We start from the raw sequence: 17,787 nt of genomic DNA on the forward strand, positions 1-17,787 counted from the left end.
GTGTGCATGGTTTCAACCACACGGAGATCACTGGCAAACGATATCGATATAGACGACACTCTTTCGACCACTTCTACCGACTCGTCAAACTCAATCATCGCCACCCCTTCTTCAGATTCTCTATCTCAATCTACTCTTCGTCAACGACATCCACATACTCACTCATCATTAGATCAACCAGCAGAAAGTAAACTATCCAAAACGCCCGCATCACCAAAGATATCGACAGCGCCCAGGATGTTCTCCTCGCGCAAATATACACCTCTTCCCACTTCTTCTTCCAATGGGTCTGGGTCGACGGCTCATAGGAAACGAGCAGGAGGGAGTATGGCTTCTTGGAAGAGGTATGCATTGATCGGTACGGCTGTCTTGGTACTTCTCGCATTGGGTTATAGTCAATTTGGATCAAGGGATAAAAGTATAGTATGGGATGATGAGAGTGAGTCTTGACGGATCTTAATTTCCTTTGTTCCTTTTGCTGGATAATTATCTCACATCAGCTGATCATTCCATTTTACAACGTAGATACCTACACACCTGCATTGGACGATGATATAGTCTCAGGAGATGGTGTAGATTACTCTTCACCACCTTTCCGTCCCCTCGATTCCGATATCGCCAAACCTCAATCTGAACATCAAGATAACGACGATGATGATGTTGAAGAACCAACTTTCCACGCTTTACCTATCGGACATACCAAACCACCTGCATCAGATGATGAATTAGATGAAGATGTTGCTGAAGCGATTGATAAACCTTCTTCATCACCTCATGATCCTAACACGTCCGAGGCTCAGGGTGCATCGCACGCTTCAGAAGATTTCACCGAGATCACTGATTCCGATGCCGATGACGAATCGACTGGTTTCCCAGCATCTTTCGAGGATGATCCCAATCCATCTGGTACTACCGCCTGTACCAAGCCTCATTCAGATGAAAAACCCTTGGTCCAATACGCTCTTACTATCGATGCTGGATCTACTGGATCCAGAATACACGTATATAAGTTCAACAACTGTGGGCCATCCCCTCAACTGGAATACGAAACTTTCAAAATGCTTAATCCTGGATTATCAGCCTATGCCCGAGATCCCACCGCTGCCGCTGCGTCCTTGGATCCATTATTGGAAGAAGCTCATCGAGTGGTACCAAAGGAATTATGGAAATGTTCTCCTGTAGAGGTAAAAGCTACCGCGGGTTTGAGATTATTAGGTACTCAGGAATCTAATGCGATATTGGACGAAGTTAGAAATAGGCTAGAAACCAATTTCGAATTTGTAGTCAACGGTGAGAAATCGGTTGAAATCATGGATGGGAAAGATGAAGGTGTCTACGCGTGGATTACGGCCAATTACCTCTTAGGTAAAATTGGTGAAGGTGTTAGTCCAGATGAGGATACTCTCGCAGTGATGGACTTAGGAGGAGCATCCACGCAGATTGTATTCGAACCGAAATTCCCAGCAGATACGAACCAAGCTTTAGTAGAAGGTGAACATAAATATCAACTTACTTTTGGTGGAAAAGATTTCACACTCTATCAACATTCTTATCTTGGTTATGGACTTATGAGAGCGAGGAGGTCGGTACATAACCTTGTGGCATTCACTTGGTCTTTCGGACAGGGTCAAGTACATTGGGATGAACTTGATGAAGGAACGCAGGTGCCCAATCCTTGTTTGTCAAAGGGGATGAGCAGAAGAGTCGAATTGGACCCTCCGGGAAGACAACCTGTTAATGTTACTATGCACGGGGCCAACGGAGGATTCGAAGCTTGTAATAGGGTTGTAGAGTTGGTTATGGCCAAAGACGCGTGAGTAAAGTCTCACTTGATTATATGAAGTTGCTGCACGACATCGATACATGCCATACCCTTGCTGAACACCCCATTACTATCCCTTAGAATCTGCGAAGTCAAACCATGTTCATTCAACGGTGTCTACCAACCCTCTTTACTCGATACTTTCCCCCGAGGTCAACTCCTGGCTCTTTCGTACTTTACCGATCGAATCAAACCTTTACTTTCCAATTCCTTATTGACCATATCGGATCTAACCACCTTGGCCAAAGACGTCTGTGCGGGTCCTGAAACATGGAAAAAACGATTCGGTAACAACCCCACCGCAATGGCAGAATTGGAAGATCGACCTGAATACTGCCTCGATCTGACGTTCATGAATGCCCTTCTTGGATTGGGGTACGAGCTTTCACCAGAAAGACAATTGATGGTAGAGAAGAAGTTGAAGGGAGTAGAGTTGGGTTGGGCCTTGGGTGCGGGTCTGGCTCTGGTGGAGAATGCAAAATTGACTTGTACGGCTTAGATCTCAGAATGAATGGACATTCGGTTTCGAGTAGAAAATATATAGAATTGGAACATTAGATAGGAGTCTTGGGATAGACGAGGGAGGATGGGTTTTAGAATATGACTGGAGTCTTCTCGAAATCGCTGATTGGGATCGACTTTTGGCAAGATTAGATTATCTATCGACTCAGAATTTTAGTAAGATCTAAGGTTCTAAGATTATGGATAACACCTGGATCTCCAAAATCAACAACGATCCCTTATAGATAATCAAGAAAACAACAAATTTGGTCGACACGATTTGAATATCATCACGCTTTCCCCTTTTTTGGATATTTATCATCTTCTACCTTTGTGTGCAGTATTTTCAACTATAGATCTGTGGAATATATATATCATATGCATTATTTACATTATCAGACAATGGATTCTGCAGAGATGCATCACGATGCTATGTATGCATATACAAGGCGTGTCATACTCAGCTGCATAGCACCTAATCTGATCTTTTCAAATCATCAAGTAAGTCCTGTAATCTCTGCCAATCAGGTTGATCTTCGAACCTGTAAGTCCATAAATGCACCTCATCAGCCATCAACTCCGTATCTATCAATCATCGCTGCTCAATCACTCACGCATCTCTCGTCCTACCCATAAAAGTCCTTACAATCCCTCTAGCTTGGAATTTCCAATCGCCCTTCTTTTTCGTTTCTCCTGCTTCTTCCTGTTGAGTCTTCGCCTTTGGACCCAATTGTGACATCGTAGCTACTAGAATTTCAATTTCGTTCACAGCTTCTTTCCATTTTTCCAAATCCCTTTCTACACTCTCATCAGATACGATCGAACATCTATATGCCTTGAGATAATCCTCCAAAGCGTTCTGCCAATTTTCTTTCCATCTTTCTAACCTTGCGTGAGTCTTCCATATCCTTGGTGAATCCGATATTCTAGGTAAGATCGTATGGTCGAATAACCTTTCTACAATAGGTAATAGACCGAACCCCTCGTTTGAAGTTTTAGGTACAACATTACCTTCTTTCAATAATGAATAATCATCTCTTGTAACTGAATCGACAAGTTTGTCTAATACATCTGGATCTACAGCCAACACCGGATCTTTGTTTGATAATTCTTCGACTACACGTGTCATCGCTCTGGCAGCTTCGGATAGTTCACCAACGTCGATAGAGACAATCATGTAGTTCTGCCACATTCGCCAGTTGGCATAGGCGAAACGGAGTCCTTGGCGGAGGGCTCGCCAGGCTAGGTGTTTGTTCTCGTATGAGACGGGTGGGGGGTTCTAACAATCATGAGAATCAGTATTCAGTATCGTACCAAGTTATTCAAGCGACATCCGATTCAAGTGATATGCGGTTGTTTTTCACTCACCTCACCATCTTTTAACCCTTCCTCGCCCAATCTCAAATAAACAGCCGCCAAATTATTCCAACCCTCCGCATCGTCCTCCTCAACTCCCACCTGTCTTCTAAACGCATCTTTCGCTTCGGTCCATCGTTCAAGTTTCACATAACATACACCTAAAGTGAACCACGCTCTTGCATAAAGTGGATTAATCTGTAATGAATTCTTGAAACATTCAATGGATTTTTCATAATCGTTTGACCCAACGTAAATCGTTCCTAGGGATCTCATAGATCTCGATGAAGTATTTTCAGAAACTTGCCATGCCTTTTCGTAATAATCAATAGCAACTTGTTTAGCCTTTGTAGGATCTTTGATTGATTCTTCTGAACTTAGAGCCAGATCACCCAACAAGCAATATAATTTGGCTTTTCTCTCTTTTGTTAAATTGTTTTTCCTCTTTTCCGATAAGTTCTCTTTTTTCAATGAAGTCACCACGTCCGATTCTGTCTTTTTGCCTTTTAACAGATCTTCAACTAATTTAATAGCTTCTTCCTCTTTATCTAATCTCTGAAGACACGAGACGGAATCCTCAAACATCTCCAATTTATCGAATATCTCCAAAGCACTTCTCACTACACCGATGGTCAAATACCTCTTGGCTAATTCTCTCTCCATCTCCCATTTGGATGGTAATGGCAATTGATGGAAATACCTCAATCGTTCTTTAGTCGACGAATCGGAAGTAGGCATCTGTTCGATCAAAGCTAGTAATTGTAATGTAGATCTCTCGACGGTTCTCGATCGACTAGCTTCCAATCTTGATCTGAGGAGTAAACCGGTGGTATGTATAGACCAATTCCTAGGATGGGAGATTACTCGAGCGAGGAAAGGCATCATTTGATTGGCGGTCAATCCGGATGAAGGTGAATTGTTATGTTGGGATAAACAGAGGGAAAGTAATAATGCTTGATCCAATGGATGTAGGGCAGGTTGGTTTGATGGATCAAGATGTGATAATTTCGATGTAGTTCCAGAGGAAGAAGAGGAAGAGGTGATTCTGGTGAATTCAGTTTCTTCTAATAAAGTATCATCGTTCAATGCTATACTTTCAGGTAAACTTGTATCTTTTTTCTCATCCCCTTTTATCGTAGTTTCCCCATTTGAAGTGACCTCTTCATCACCCTCTCTTTTCCTAGATTCGGCGAGTAAGACAAGTTGACTTAAAGCATTCACTTGATATTTCGTTCTCTTTCCCAACGCACCGCTCAGTTCGAATTCTAGTCCACTGGCTTTCGCAGCAGATAAGAAAGATTGATTTGCCTGTTTGTCTTGACCCAATGCATGGTGGTACAACCCAATCTCCAATTCAATAGTAGCTTTTAAATCTTGGTCTGATAATACCGCTGGATCTTCCAAGAGTGATTGGACTGCTAAGAGTTCTGATTCAGGTAAGGGGACAGGTTCGTCCAGTAAAGAAAGATGGACGAGGTGCAGTCGGAGGAACCACAAAGGTAGAGTCGGTAAGGTTGTTGATGGTAGAGAGAATAGTAGTCGTCTGGCAAGTAAGAATAAGACAGGTTGAGAAGATAGATGATAAGACGGTTCACCCTGTAGTGTCAATAATGGTAGAGCGGCAGCATTGAGATCTTCGTTGGTGGAGGTAGTTGAAGGAAGGATATCGAGAGGGGTGAAAGTGAGATTGGGTCCAGTCCAGTTGGCCTGTACGAACGAATGAAGTAAAGCGATGGATACAATCAAGCGAATGAGGAGAGAATCTTCTTTCTGAGATGTCGAAGATGAGGAGATGTTCAAGCCTTCCAGAGATGTCTGTTCGGATAGTATCGATTTGGCTTCTGAGCTTGAGAGAATAGCCTTGAAATCAGCTTCAACTAGCTGACTGGCAAGTTCTTGAATCCTCGATGGACCGGCTTCGGACGAGGGGTCTTCTCCTCGGAGTATCGGCCATTCCACGGAGCTCATTCTGATGGTCTCCAGCTGTTCTGTGATTGATTTCGATATAGTGTTATTCGTTGAAACCTGCTTAGTAACCCATTTTCATTCGAATGGACTTGGTCCACTTTTGAACTTTTTGTCAATATTGATCACGGACATCTGGTTTCATCTCCGTAAAGCGGTGATGTCCGTTGCGAGCGGATGACTATCGATCGATGACATGACGCAGTTGTACGGTTAAGTTGTAGGGTTGACCTGTTTACCTCTTCGATTGGTTTGGATGGTTCTCTCGATTATTCCTTGTATCGACTGAGGATCAGATCGTCTTGCCTGTGACATCAACCAAAATGTCATTCACAACCTCCTTCCTTCCAGCTCTCCTTCACGCCAGACCATCTCCAACGGCGACTTCAACCTTGAGATCGAATCTCCGATCATTCCATCCCCCACCTGCATTCCTTCGATTCCAGCAAAACCAATCTCGTGTCATATCCTTAGCTAGATCCCATCCAGCACCCAAGCGGATCTCACCTTTTTCGCTGGGTATCGGAGCAGCAGTGGCTTTCACCTCTTTATCTCTAACATTACCGAACAGACAAGTCCGATGCGAATCTGTATTGACCCCTCCTTCATCAGGAAGGACATCACCTTTACCCGATGATCCTCAACCTGGAAGCATCCTTAGTGTCTATGAGTTATCGTTCGGGGCGGTGTGTGGGATCTGTTCAGGTGTATTCATCAAGAAAGGTGCAAGGGCTATTGCATTTCTGCTAGGTGGTGTATTCATTTTACTCCAAGTAAGTCGTCTCTCCTCTTCTTACCATGGACTCGGAATCAAGCTAACAACGAGATGAAATAGTACCTATCGAGTAAATCGTATATACATGTTGATTGGGCCAAACTTGGTGGGCGATATGATTCAACATTCGGATCGAAGACTTCTACAGGCGGATATAAAGGTCCTACGGTCGGTGGGGTTTATAGTAGGATTGTCGATTTCTTGACGTCCAATTTTCAACGTGAGTCTCGAGTTTTCCATACCAGCTGCATGCATACCGGACGAATGGACCGGAGTTTATGGGAGCTATGAGCTGATATTGGTGCTTTTGAATAGAACGAGCATCTTTCCTTGCTGGGTTAGTACTGGGATTGAGACTCGGATAGATGGATGTTATTAGGCTTTCAGTGGATGAGGGTAAAGTGACATGTACCTCGACTGAATAATAAACGGATCATATAGTAAGCCAGCATGTATCAATCACACGGGACGAGTCAGCATGGGCAGTCGTCGTATACTACAATACAGTCCTCACGATGATTGACATGATTTGCTTATCATCGTAACTCAAATCAGCACAGGGAAAGAGCACCGTTGTCGCCTGTGAGCAAGATATTGCATATCATATGAATTATTTTACAGTCACGGGATATTTTCCGATATCATAGTATATAATATAGAAAAGGCTTCTGGCAAGTCCCATCAATCTGATCCTTTCTCTTGGTCTAATGTCTACTAAACCCAACTTATACTACGTTTCACTAAAGATCAACACCATGTAATTTTCCTAAAGTATCAATCAAAATACCCAATTCAGCCATCTTTGCTCTATTCCTTCTCTCATTGTCATTGATATCTTCAAAGAGATGGACCACTCTCTTTACAGTCGATTTCGCATCGGCAAGAGGCGAGCCATTGACCATCGCGTCACTAGAAGATTGGCGTGAGAAGGGCAATTGCGTGAGGAGTTGATTGTCTGATGGTCCGTTGGATATTTGCTTTAACTTTTCGACAAATGATTCAGTTGAGACGATGACGTTTGGACTGTTGGGAGCGGTGGATTGGCTTGGTGAAGATGGTGTCAGAGTGGGATTCGGCGTTGATGGATAACCATTATCGCCAGAAGTTTGGTTTACAGAGTCGCTGACAGGCAAGCTGGTGGTCTTTGGAAGAGCCTGAGGAGCTGGGACTGATCCTCCGGACAAAGTCAAGTCGTAGCTTTGAAAATGTACCGGATTTCCCGCAACAGGCATGGGACAAGGAGTTTCACTCCTTCCTCTTCGTGGTCCAATGGACTTCATCGCATCTCTGATGAACGGATCGAGTGAATTAGGTGTAGGTATGATAGGTATCTCGTCAACTTCGATATTGTCGGGGGTTCTGCGGGCACTATCCTTGATTTTGTTCCTGAATCGAGGTCGAGGAGTGATGATGATGGCAGAGTCCTGGGAATGAGATCGATGGGCTCGAGGTGTAGCTGTGCCAAGTCGAGCAATGGGAGATTCGATGACTTCGTCACCATCAAGTCGTGGATCGAGTCGATGTGGTTCGAGTGCAGATGGGATAGGACTGCCGATCGTCTCTTCAGCTTGGTCGATATCACCATCATCCGAATGATTGATCTCATCCTTTAAGATCGGACCACCCGCACCATTAGTATCCGTATCGTCTTGTTGCATGATTTCATCCTGTTCTTCGACGGAAGGTGGCGTAGGCGAAGGTGGAGCGACAGCCCATCTTGGTCCCCTTTTACTTGGTGTAGTAGTAGGTGGTGTCTCAGCCTCTTGGACTGGTTCGACGATATCCACTTCCATCTCGCTTTCAGCTTCGGATGGCGTATCAGGTGAAAGCGATGGGGTACGAATATCGATTGTCATTGGGTTGATGTTGCGCGCACAAGTGATAGAAGGAATATGATCTCGATCGTTCAAGCTGATAAGAGACATCACGTCAGCTTAATCGTTGTTGCGCCATGTACACAAAATGCAGCTGATACCTACGTCCGATTCTTCTTATTTCTTCGTCTTGGAGTGGACCTGTTTCTCCTTCGGCGGACTTGAGGGGCAGACGAGGTAGAGATGGCGGGGTTTTGAGGACGACTATATCGAACGTTGTTGTTGACTATATCATAAATAATGTGAGCTGATCATCATCCAAGTCAAAATCGAACAGCTCACTATGATCTCTGAAATGTTTTTCGAGTCTTGACCATCTATCGAACCCTCTCGTACAGTTCCAGAATCCACAGGTGAATTTCTGGTTGGCTGAGGACATTGCGCATGAGGGATAGTATTAGATAATACGAAGAGAAAGATGATTGTCAAGATCATTTCTTTCATCAGTATATATATATGTTGAGTACGTGGATGAGTGATTAGTAGGGAATCAATGATGGTAAGTAAGCCAAAGGATGGTGGTTTCACTTGTACTTGACAACCCATCCGCCAGTCATAATCCACCATTCGATATGGTCATTCAATCCTGACGAAGAACGAGGAGACCGCGGTAACCGCTGGGCACGATATGACCATTCTCTTCAAGCAGCAGCCTTGGCAGACTACCGAGATCGTAGTCGAGATCAAGACCATTTGTTAACATGATCATCCTCCATATATCCAGTGACTGGATGAGCTATGAGCTGATCTCAGCTTCAGCTTCAAACTTGGGCCAGCTTATTGAACCGTTTAACCGGATGAGTACAAGCTAAGGGAATAATATCTTTAGGTTTCAATTTACCGCATTTTATCCCAGTCACATGAGGGTGGAGGTCTGTTGAATCTCGCCAAAGGTTTTTTTGAATTTTGGCGTTCACGTCCAAGAACTATCTGCGTTTACAATTGATACCTATAAAATCCGTTCACATATATAGCTTTGCTGCATTGGACTAGAGATGGCACCTCGGAACGCTACTGCCAGTAGCTCAAGAGCAGCTTCTAGCTCCATATCGAGACCGGTAAAATCCAACGGTATCGCTGGTCCGTCGACTATCAGAAACAAGAAGAGAGCTGTTCAAGAAGTATCTGAAGATGAAGATGATGAAGAATTCGGCGCTGCGGGAAGTGGAATAGATATGAGTGATGATGAAGATGCCGAAGAGGAAGACGAAGAGGTGGATGAAGAAGCATTTCCAGAATTTGATAGTGAGATTGAGGATGATAATGAACAAGATGGAGACGATGAAACGCAGGAAGAGGAAGAGGAGTTAGACGACGAAGAGAGTGGATCGGAATCAGGATACAATTCATCAGATATCGAAGCTATGTATGGTGAAGCCGACGAGGACGACGATCAAGAAGATTATTCGCCAATCACATCACCATCATCATCGCATAAAGAATTATCAACGGATGAGAAATTGTCAAAGATGATAGCGAAGAATTCGATCAAACCTGATGATTCGCTAGGTACCGATGCCAAGATCTCAAGAGCGAAGGAAGGAGTAGGGAGATTGGTACCTAGTAAACTCGTTGAGGGGGGTTATAAGAGGGAATATGATGATTATGAAGCTGGTTACGGAAGTGAAAGTTCAACCGAAGATGTAAGTTTCACCTCTCTTTTTGATTATGTATGCGTATCTATCTTCTCATTGCAGGGTATGAGCTGATACTGGCGGTACGATTGGTAGAACCCAAACACAGTCGGAAACATCCCTATGGAATGGTACGATGATCTACCTCATATAGGGTACGACGTGAATGGTCGAAAGATCTTCAGACCCGCTCAAGGTGACGAGTTGGACAAATTCTTATCCAACACTGAAGACCCTGCTGCATGGACATCAGCCGAAGATAAACTATTACAACAATCCGTTCAGTTGACAGACAAAGAATTAGATATCATTAGAAGATTAGAGAGAGCCGAGAACCCTGATGCCGATTATGATCCGTACCAACCTACGATCGAATGGTTCACTGGTGAAGGTAATGAACGAGTCATGCCGCTGAGTGCTGCTCCAGAGCCTAAGAGGAGATTCGTGCCCTCCAAATGGGAGCATAAAAAGGTGAGTGCACAATGAGGATCAGCCCAATCCTTGCTACAGTGGAACATGTAGCTGACAATCTGTATGACAGATAATGAAAATCGTCAAAGCTATTAGAGAAGGTCGAATCATCCCTAACAAACCTTCAGCAGCTAAACCTACAGTATATGCTATATGGTCAGAATCTGATCAATCCAACTTACAACACGCAATGTACATGCCCGCCCCCCAACTTCCTCCTCCAAAAACTATCGAATCGTACAACCCACCTGAGGAATACCTGTTAACAGAGGAAGAGAAGAAAGAATGGGAAGAAACAGATAAAGAAGATCGAAAGATCGATTTCTTACCTGCCAAATATGATTCCTTAAGATTAGTACCAGGATACAAAAACCTCGTTCAAGAAAGGTTCGAAAGATGTTTAGATCTTTATTTGGCACCTCGTACGAGAAAGGTCAAATTCAATATTGATCCTGAAAGTTTGATACCTAAATTACCTGCTCCTAAAGAACTCAAGCCGTTCCCCATTTCGACTTCGGTGGTTTATAGACATCCTGAAAGTTCTAGAGTACGATCAGTATCTACTTCACCGGATGGACTTTGGGTAGCTACTGGATCTGAGGATGGAATAGTCAGAGTATGGGATTTAGGTAATGGTAGGGAAGTTTGGAAATGGAACTTGAAATCTGGCGCAATTCAACATTTGTCTTTCTCGCCTTATAAAGATGAATGTCTTTTGATTGCGTTAGTATCTGGAAAAATAGCTGTTTTATCCCCACTAGCTTTGGTATCTCCCTCAGTAGCTGCCAACACCCTCACACATGCCAATACCGCTTTCGCAAGTAGTGCTGCGACTACCAAGATTGGTGCCGGGAAGGATATCAAGGGTGTAGAATCGATCAAATGGGTTAGACCGAACGAGAGTGAAAGAGAAAGAGGAGTGTTGGTTTACGTGGAAGTGCCAGGTACACCGAAACAGGTCAGCTGGCATAGGAAAGGTGATTATTTCGCTACGGTCGCGAGTGATGGTGAGTGCAACTTTCAACTAAAGACAATTAGAAGAAGAGAATAAATCTGATGCTGATGATAAATCTCTTTTTCGATCCACTCATAGCCTCCAACAAATCCGTATTGATCCATCAATTATCCAAACACTCCACTCAATCGCCATTCAAGAAGTTACCAGGCCAAGTTCAAAAAGTTATTTTCCACCCTTCCAAACCTCATTTCTTCGTTGCCACTCAACGTTATATTCGACAATATGACCTTTCGTCTCAGACGCTCGTCCGAACTTTACAATCGGGTGTAAAATGGATATCATCCTTGGATCTACATCCCAGAGGTGATAATTTGATCATTGGATCGTATGATAAGAAATTGGCTTGGTTCGATTTGGATTTGAGTAATAAACCGTATAAGACTTTAAGGTGAGTCCGCGCTTTCGACCTTTGTTTACGAATGAGAAGATCCATTGAACCAATCAAAATGTGAGACTAACTCTACAATTATTCGCAGATATCACACCAAAGCTCTTCGATCCGTAGTCTACCACCCGACATTACCTCTCTTCGCTTCAGCTTCAGATGACGGTACCATCCATATCTTCCATTGTACGATCTACCAAGACCTCATGCAAAACCCATTGATAGTGCCTCTCAAGATCCTGAGAGGTCACAAAATCACCGATGGAATTGGAGTGCTGGACTTGAGCTGGGTAAGTGGGAAACCCTGGTTGGTAAGTAGTGGTGCGGATGGTGAAGTCAGATTATGGTGTTCATAAGTTCATAGTGTAATTTAATACCATTTCCATGAATCGTGTTATTCGGATATTATTATTAGAATATTCATCTTCACATGTTCAGATTGGCATGATTTGCATAGATGTTAGTATATTACAATCACCTCACAACTCCTTCTTAGCTTCCAATACTTCTTCCTTCGTTACTTTCTGATAATCATCACTATTACTACTACTTTCACTCTCCTCCTCTTCTTCCTTTTTCTCATTTGTATTGATACGGATTTCGCTCGACAACGGATTATTCCCGATCTCCTCTTTGAGCCAATCACCTATTATGCTCCAATACTCAGGTTGGAGACACGTATCATTATGTCCTCCATTCAACTCTTTCCACTTCAGACTACCTCCCGCAGATGCTCGAAGATGTCTCAAAGCGATCATCTGAGGAGGTTTCACCAAGTCATCGTTCCTGCCTGCGATCATGAGTACCGGTGTGGTAGAGGGGATGAGGGGGATGGTATGATGGGCATCCCAATGTTCGGTCAATAATATGGGTAACAGGAATTTGGGTAGTTGAGGTAATACTAAGGGTATCAACGAGGGAAGTGAGAGGAAGGTGTTTTCGAGGATTATGCCCGATACCTGAATGATATCACATAGATGTGAGTTTAGCTAGATCTCATTGTGCTGTGATGGATGACTGCTGGATAGCTATACTTACCAGATCACGATATCGACTTCCCGCGTAGAGACACGATGCACCTCCGAGGGATTGACCGTAAAGCTATAGGAAGATCGACAACATTCAGTTTAGTTGATTGTTAGCGTAGGTGAGCTTACTGACCACTATCTTTGTTTCACCTAATATGGGATGCGACTTGGTATAATCCATGGCGGTCTGGCGAATGTGAAACATCAGTAAGAAAGAGATCAACGTAGATGTATATAGGATCACCGTCGACCCACTTCAATATCTATACGTATACCTATCGTCATATCTGTTAGCTAGATCTGAGTCCGATCAGCATCCGGCTGACTTACCATGCTCTGATGGTTTTCCCTCCGATGAACCATACCTGTTTCGTACACTGGGTCAGCTTCGTATCGTATGATGAACGAAAAAACAAGAGCTGCAACCTACCCTCGATAGGATAACATGAACACATTACATCCATGTTCGACATTGAATTTCCTTGCTAACGGTACTCGGTGACCCATGTTGCCTGATTACATACAGTCCGTCAGGATGTTCCAGTAACACGCCGAAACATCTAAATTAATAAGGCTCACCCGCATTAGCATGAAAGAAAACCACTGTCGGTCTACTCTTAGCGTACTACTCATCTCACATAACATATCAGCTGACTGTGTCCGAGTCTTCTGCGGAGGGATCAAAACAGCTGCTACCATTCACTCACCTCGATAGCTTTCTCATCACCCATCTCCTCTAACCACTTCTCCATCTCTTTCTCGCCCAAGTCCATCCTCTGCTTATGATTCAGACTCCTCAACTGATCCGCGACTACAGGGTTCCTCCGAGCAGGTATCACATAAGCTTTGATCTTGACTTTATCTCGAGTAGTCAGGGTGATATCTTCATAAGGCATTCCCAGTTCGATAGGTCGAGGCACAACTGTTCGTATATCATCAATGTCAGTCCATGCGTACCCTCAGCCGTGAAAGAGTAAAGATATACTCACGTTTCCTTGAACCCTCAGGAACATAAGATGGGTATATGAGATGTCTCTGGAAGAACCATAATCCTCCTGCAGCTAATGTTGTAGCTGCTACAGATGCTCCGAAGAGGTACTGCAAAGTCAATATCATCAGCTGGTAAACCGTTGCACCAAGGGCCACAAGAGAAAGCTGATTGGTATCTGTACTCACCTTGGCGACAGTCAGCGCAGTCGATGTCGTTATCATCTTGTCTGTTGGCGACCAGGCCCCAAGTTGGGTTCGAGAGATGAGTACACTTAGAGGAAATGATGAGAATAAGCCAGCTAAAATGATCTGAGACATGCGACACGAATCATTCAGAATTCAGCATTGACCTCCGCACACACACACAAAGGACGGTTGATGACGTCTTACACGTGGATGGATACCGTGATAAACGCGGAGTCTCCACAATCTCACCTGCTGTTGGGTGATCACCGTGCCGTAAGGTCGCTAGGTAGGTGTATATGTAAGTGCAACTGCATCTCGAGCTTGCTCAACTCCATGTCACTGCTCTATCATTCTATATCATAGCGAGCTCACCGTCGCCTGTCACCTATTTTAGATTGATTTGGCTGTAATTGTCCTTCAACATGGCTCCTCCTTTAGTCACCATTTACGTGAGTCAAGATCTTTTCACACTTGCTTATCAGCTAAAAGCGGTACTGAGCTCGTCTCTGGCTAATAGGTGACAAGCCTCACGTCCGCACCGAAAGTGAGGAAGCATATCGACCTATTGAGAAGGTAAGTAATGTCACCATCAGTTGACTGGATGATGAAGCGTTATCTCGAGATATTATTGCCACGGGATCTGACACACGATCTGACCATGAACAGGTCGTTGAAAGGTCTTGAAATACCTTATGAAGTGGGTCAACCATCATATCAGCTGTTATACTTGTCAATGATACTTCGAGCTGATTTCTTAAGTCATGCTTAGGAATACGACCTAGTGATGGACGAAGAAGCCAAAAAGAAATGGCAGAGATCCAAACCACCCGGTATGGTAGTAGGTCTACCAGGATATCTCGTAGGTGGAGAATGGGTCGGAGTAAGTACAAACGAACGATCAATCTCCTATATGCTCTACATTATACATACACTCTATCACACCTCATACGGATGGAAATGGTTGTGCTGATACTCGGTGTGGGGTCTAAGACAATGGAAGATTTCGAAGATGCCGTTGAAACTCAAACTCTCGAATCATTCCTAAAACAAGATCTCGACTTGTCTCACCCTGGAGGTAGCACCGGCGGTGGAGCTGACGGTGGTCAAGGGGAATTACCAAGTCAAAAATCCATTCAGGAAGTTGAATTGGAGAAATTGATGAGGGAAATGACCAATGAAGATTTAGATAAATTAATGGGTGAATTGGGTGTTGATGAATCTACCACTAAGATCGGATTGATCGATAACAAATCTCAAGATGAGATTAGTGACGTGAAAGAAAGTGAGAAAGGGTTATTGGACGACTTGAAAGACGAATTGAGTTTGGATAAAAACGAAGATAAGGTTTTGAAAGGTGTTGAAGAAGATGATTTTACTTCGAGTATCAAATTGAAGGAAGAAGATACCAGATCAACCAAGGAAGAAGATAAAGAAATCAACGCACCATCAGATCAAGGTCAAGGTGAAGGGATCAAAGGGATGATAGAAGAGAATGATATAGTTAAAGAATTGAAGAAAGAGTTTTTTAGCGATAAGAGGGAAGATAAAGATATTGATGATATCATCAATAAAGAAAAAGTCGACTAAACACAAAAGACCATATTTGATTTGCTTTCGTCTTGATTGTGCAACTTGGATAAAATGTATATATACACTATTGGACGAGATTACTCTGGATCGGCCAAGTATTTGCGAATGTATTGAATTTGTATAGACTAAATAACTCATCGTCATTCTTGGATCCTCACATAATAAGCTGTACATTCTCAATGAAGATTTGGACACTTGCAGATTTTGATCACGCACAAAAGAAGACAAGGGGGTATGGTATATGCATGGTGTATCATAATAAATAGAGGTATGAAGTATGAAGTATGAGACATGAAATGAAGTCAGATCCAGAAACGATTCTTCTGATTAAAAGGATATATGTGGATACTATATGATCAAACATGAATGAATACACCTGCATACTTGAATAAAGCGCTCGATTAACCCTTCGCTGACTGAGACATCTACGTCCTCTTCTCTCGTACAGGCACATTAGAAGGGGCAGGTATGAATCCCAGTATACCCAATGTAAGAGTGAACAGAGCGGTAGCTACGAAAGAACAAAGCATACAAAGGTCAGCTCATGTACTTAAAGATGTTCCAGCAGATCAATTCCAATTTGTTCCATCCTAATCCTGGCGGACAGATAGAACAAGGGAAACCTCTCACTATCGATGTTATTATAAAGGAGAAAAAAGACTCACTGCCAGCCATCGACTTCACAACTCCCAATCCTCTTCCACCTTCCATCTGCTCAAGATTCGCATTTCCTACAGCTTTGACAGCATCCACGGCAGACTCCAGTATGCTCCTCTTCCCAGCTTGCGAGAGGGAGACGACCATCGATGTCCAGCCCAGTAAGATCGCGGTGGTTAGGAGTGGTACAATTACCGAAAGTCGAGCGGAAGATTGCCATTTCGGATACTACATTACATTTACAGCCATGCCATGTCAATTATGGCATGGGAGTTTTTCTCCCGGTTGACTTACATTCGGGATGTATCCTCTAAACCATGGTAGGAACAACACGAGGTAGAGGAAGATCAACTATTGTTTAATGTGTTAGCGTACAAATTTGTTACTGGATGAAGCACTCACGATAGTAGCTCCATGTGATATCAATCCGACAATCATGACCTTCCTACCAATCCCATCCAAGTCCATAGATCCTATCAGTCGCGTCCTTTCCTCTCTTATTGATACACAAAAGGCAAATTTATTCAAGACCATCAACTCACCTGACCCAACCACCTTCCTCATCCAATACACCTTTGATATTCCCTATCAAATCAACATACCAGCATCCCAATGCACCCAGCACTACATACTTTCCATGTTTAGTCAAAGCAGACGAGCTGATTCGAGCAGGTTTATCCAAGGTTGATACGATAGTTTCGCTAGAATCTGATGGGAGGGAAGGACGACGTCGGGAAGAAGAAGAAGAAGAGGCTGATGCGCCTGACATGTCTGTTACAGTAGTAAATATCCTATAGCTGGTCGCGGATACTGAAGTAAGATGGCGCAGAACGGACGGTAATTGGAGTGGTCGACAGAGGTATTTATCTTGAGGTATGAGATAGAGAACAGATATGGTATAGAATATTATTGGGGAGATTGAGATTGAGATTGAAAAACGAAAACATCAAAGGCTGAACGGTAGAGATGGTTTAATGACGCGGGATCAACGTAATCCACCGGTTATACCAAGAACGTGTTCAGGTTTGCCACTTGACCACAATCAGGCTCATTACAAATTCATTAGGAATTTATTTCTAATCCAAATTCAGGGTCCACGATACAAAAAACGCACAAACCTCCACACAAACACAAAATACCCTTTACAAAAAAATCCCTTGCGCGGATCATTTCCATCAGACCACACCTGAGATAAAAAGATACGACAACCCGACAACGAACGTCAAAAAAGATATAATTTATAATCTATCGTATGAACATGAACTGTTCAAGTTTTCCAGAAATTGTGTATCGGTCTGTGAAGACGCAATACAACGGTAGGATTGTTTTTTGCAATCAGCAATTGCTTCGACTCGGATTTCTCCTCACTGTCAGAAGCTCTAACCCTAGCATAAGGACTGAGAAACTACCTCTCGGAGAGGTCACGCACAGACCTCTTTGGCGGAATGAGAGGGGCAGAGATAACCGATCATGTGGCGCACGGACCTCCAAAATCGACTTCCGAGCATTCAAGTGATGATGACATGACCTTTGCA

At 43.4% G+C, this 17,787-nt stretch overlaps 8 protein-coding genes across 8 annotated transcripts; 4 read left to right on the forward strand and 4 right to left on the reverse strand.

Moving 5' to 3' along the window:
• Positions 1-6: 6 nt before the first annotated feature.
• Positions 7-2,321, forward strand: I203_108454 (uncharacterized protein; the record flags this gene model as incomplete). Its single annotated transcript, XM_019148626.1, has 3 exons — positions 7-439; positions 526-1,813; positions 1,904-2,321. 3 exons carry the CDS (start codon positions 7-9, stop codon positions 2,319-2,321), a joined length of 2,139 nt encoding a protein of 712 aa, XP_019002209.1.
• Positions 2,322-2,798: 477 nt separating this feature from the next.
• On the reverse strand, positions 2,799-5,647 carry I203_108455 (uncharacterized protein; the record flags this gene model as incomplete). The annotated part of the gene is made up of 3 exons (XM_019148627.1): positions 2,799-2,865; positions 2,938-3,602; positions 3,692-5,647. 3 exons carry the CDS (start codon positions 5,645-5,647, stop codon positions 2,799-2,801), a joined length of 2,688 nt encoding a protein of 895 aa, XP_019002210.1.
• A 320-nt stretch (positions 5,648-5,967) lies between these two features.
• On the forward strand, positions 5,968-6,784 carry I203_108456 (uncharacterized protein; the record flags this gene model as incomplete). The annotated part of the gene is made up of 3 exons (XM_019148628.1): positions 5,968-6,417; positions 6,480-6,639; positions 6,735-6,784. The coding sequence occupies 3 exons, from the start codon at positions 5,968-5,970 to the stop codon at positions 6,782-6,784; spliced, it is 660 nt and encodes a 219-aa protein (XP_019002211.1).
• A 375-nt stretch (positions 6,785-7,159) lies between these two features.
• Positions 7,160-8,672, reverse strand: I203_108457 (uncharacterized protein; the record flags this gene model as incomplete). The annotated part of the gene is made up of 3 exons (XM_019148629.1): positions 7,160-8,330; positions 8,399-8,519; positions 8,576-8,672. 3 exons carry the CDS (start codon positions 8,670-8,672, stop codon positions 7,160-7,162), a joined length of 1,389 nt encoding a protein of 462 aa, XP_019002212.1.
• Positions 8,673-9,288: 616 nt separating this feature from the next.
• I203_108458 (ribosome biogenesis protein ERB1) lies at positions 9,289-12,157 on the forward strand (the record flags this gene model as incomplete). Its single annotated transcript, XM_019148630.1, has 5 exons — positions 9,289-9,936; positions 10,024-10,398; positions 10,469-11,405; positions 11,492-11,804; positions 11,893-12,157. 5 exons carry the CDS (start codon positions 9,289-9,291, stop codon positions 12,155-12,157), a joined length of 2,538 nt encoding a protein of 845 aa, XP_019002213.1.
• A 123-nt stretch (positions 12,158-12,280) lies between these two features.
• On the reverse strand, positions 12,281-14,041 carry I203_108459 (uncharacterized protein; the record flags this gene model as incomplete). Its single annotated transcript, XM_019148631.1, has 10 exons — positions 12,281-12,760; positions 12,840-12,902; positions 12,963-13,016; positions 13,085-13,104; positions 13,160-13,194; positions 13,260-13,341; positions 13,409-13,454; positions 13,537-13,751; positions 13,819-13,927; positions 14,006-14,041. The coding sequence occupies 10 exons, from the start codon at positions 14,039-14,041 to the stop codon at positions 12,281-12,283; spliced, it is 1,140 nt and encodes a 379-aa protein (XP_019002214.1).
• Positions 14,042-14,427: 386 nt separating this feature from the next.
• I203_108460 (uncharacterized protein) lies at positions 14,428-15,592 on the forward strand (the record flags this gene model as incomplete). The annotated part of the gene is made up of 5 exons (XM_019148632.1): positions 14,428-14,454; positions 14,523-14,578; positions 14,672-14,702; positions 14,775-14,885; positions 14,996-15,592. The coding sequence occupies 5 exons, from the start codon at positions 14,428-14,430 to the stop codon at positions 15,590-15,592; spliced, it is 822 nt and encodes a 273-aa protein (XP_019002215.1).
• A 428-nt stretch (positions 15,593-16,020) lies between these two features.
• Positions 16,021-17,021, reverse strand: I203_108461 (uncharacterized protein; the record flags this gene model as incomplete). The annotated part of the gene is made up of 5 exons (XM_019148633.1): positions 16,021-16,106; positions 16,261-16,480; positions 16,547-16,603; positions 16,655-16,697; positions 16,795-17,021. The coding sequence occupies 5 exons, from the start codon at positions 17,019-17,021 to the stop codon at positions 16,021-16,023; spliced, it is 633 nt and encodes a 210-aa protein (XP_019002216.1).
• Between the last annotated feature and the right edge of the window lie 766 nt (positions 17,022-17,787).

Source organism: Kwoniella mangroviensis, chromosome 3 (assembly GCF_000507465.2).
Source record: "Kwoniella mangroviensis CBS 8507 chromosome 3, whole genome shotgun sequence".
Classification (NCBI taxonomy): domain Eukaryota; kingdom Fungi; phylum Basidiomycota; class Tremellomycetes; order Tremellales; family Cryptococcaceae; genus Kwoniella; species Kwoniella mangrovensis.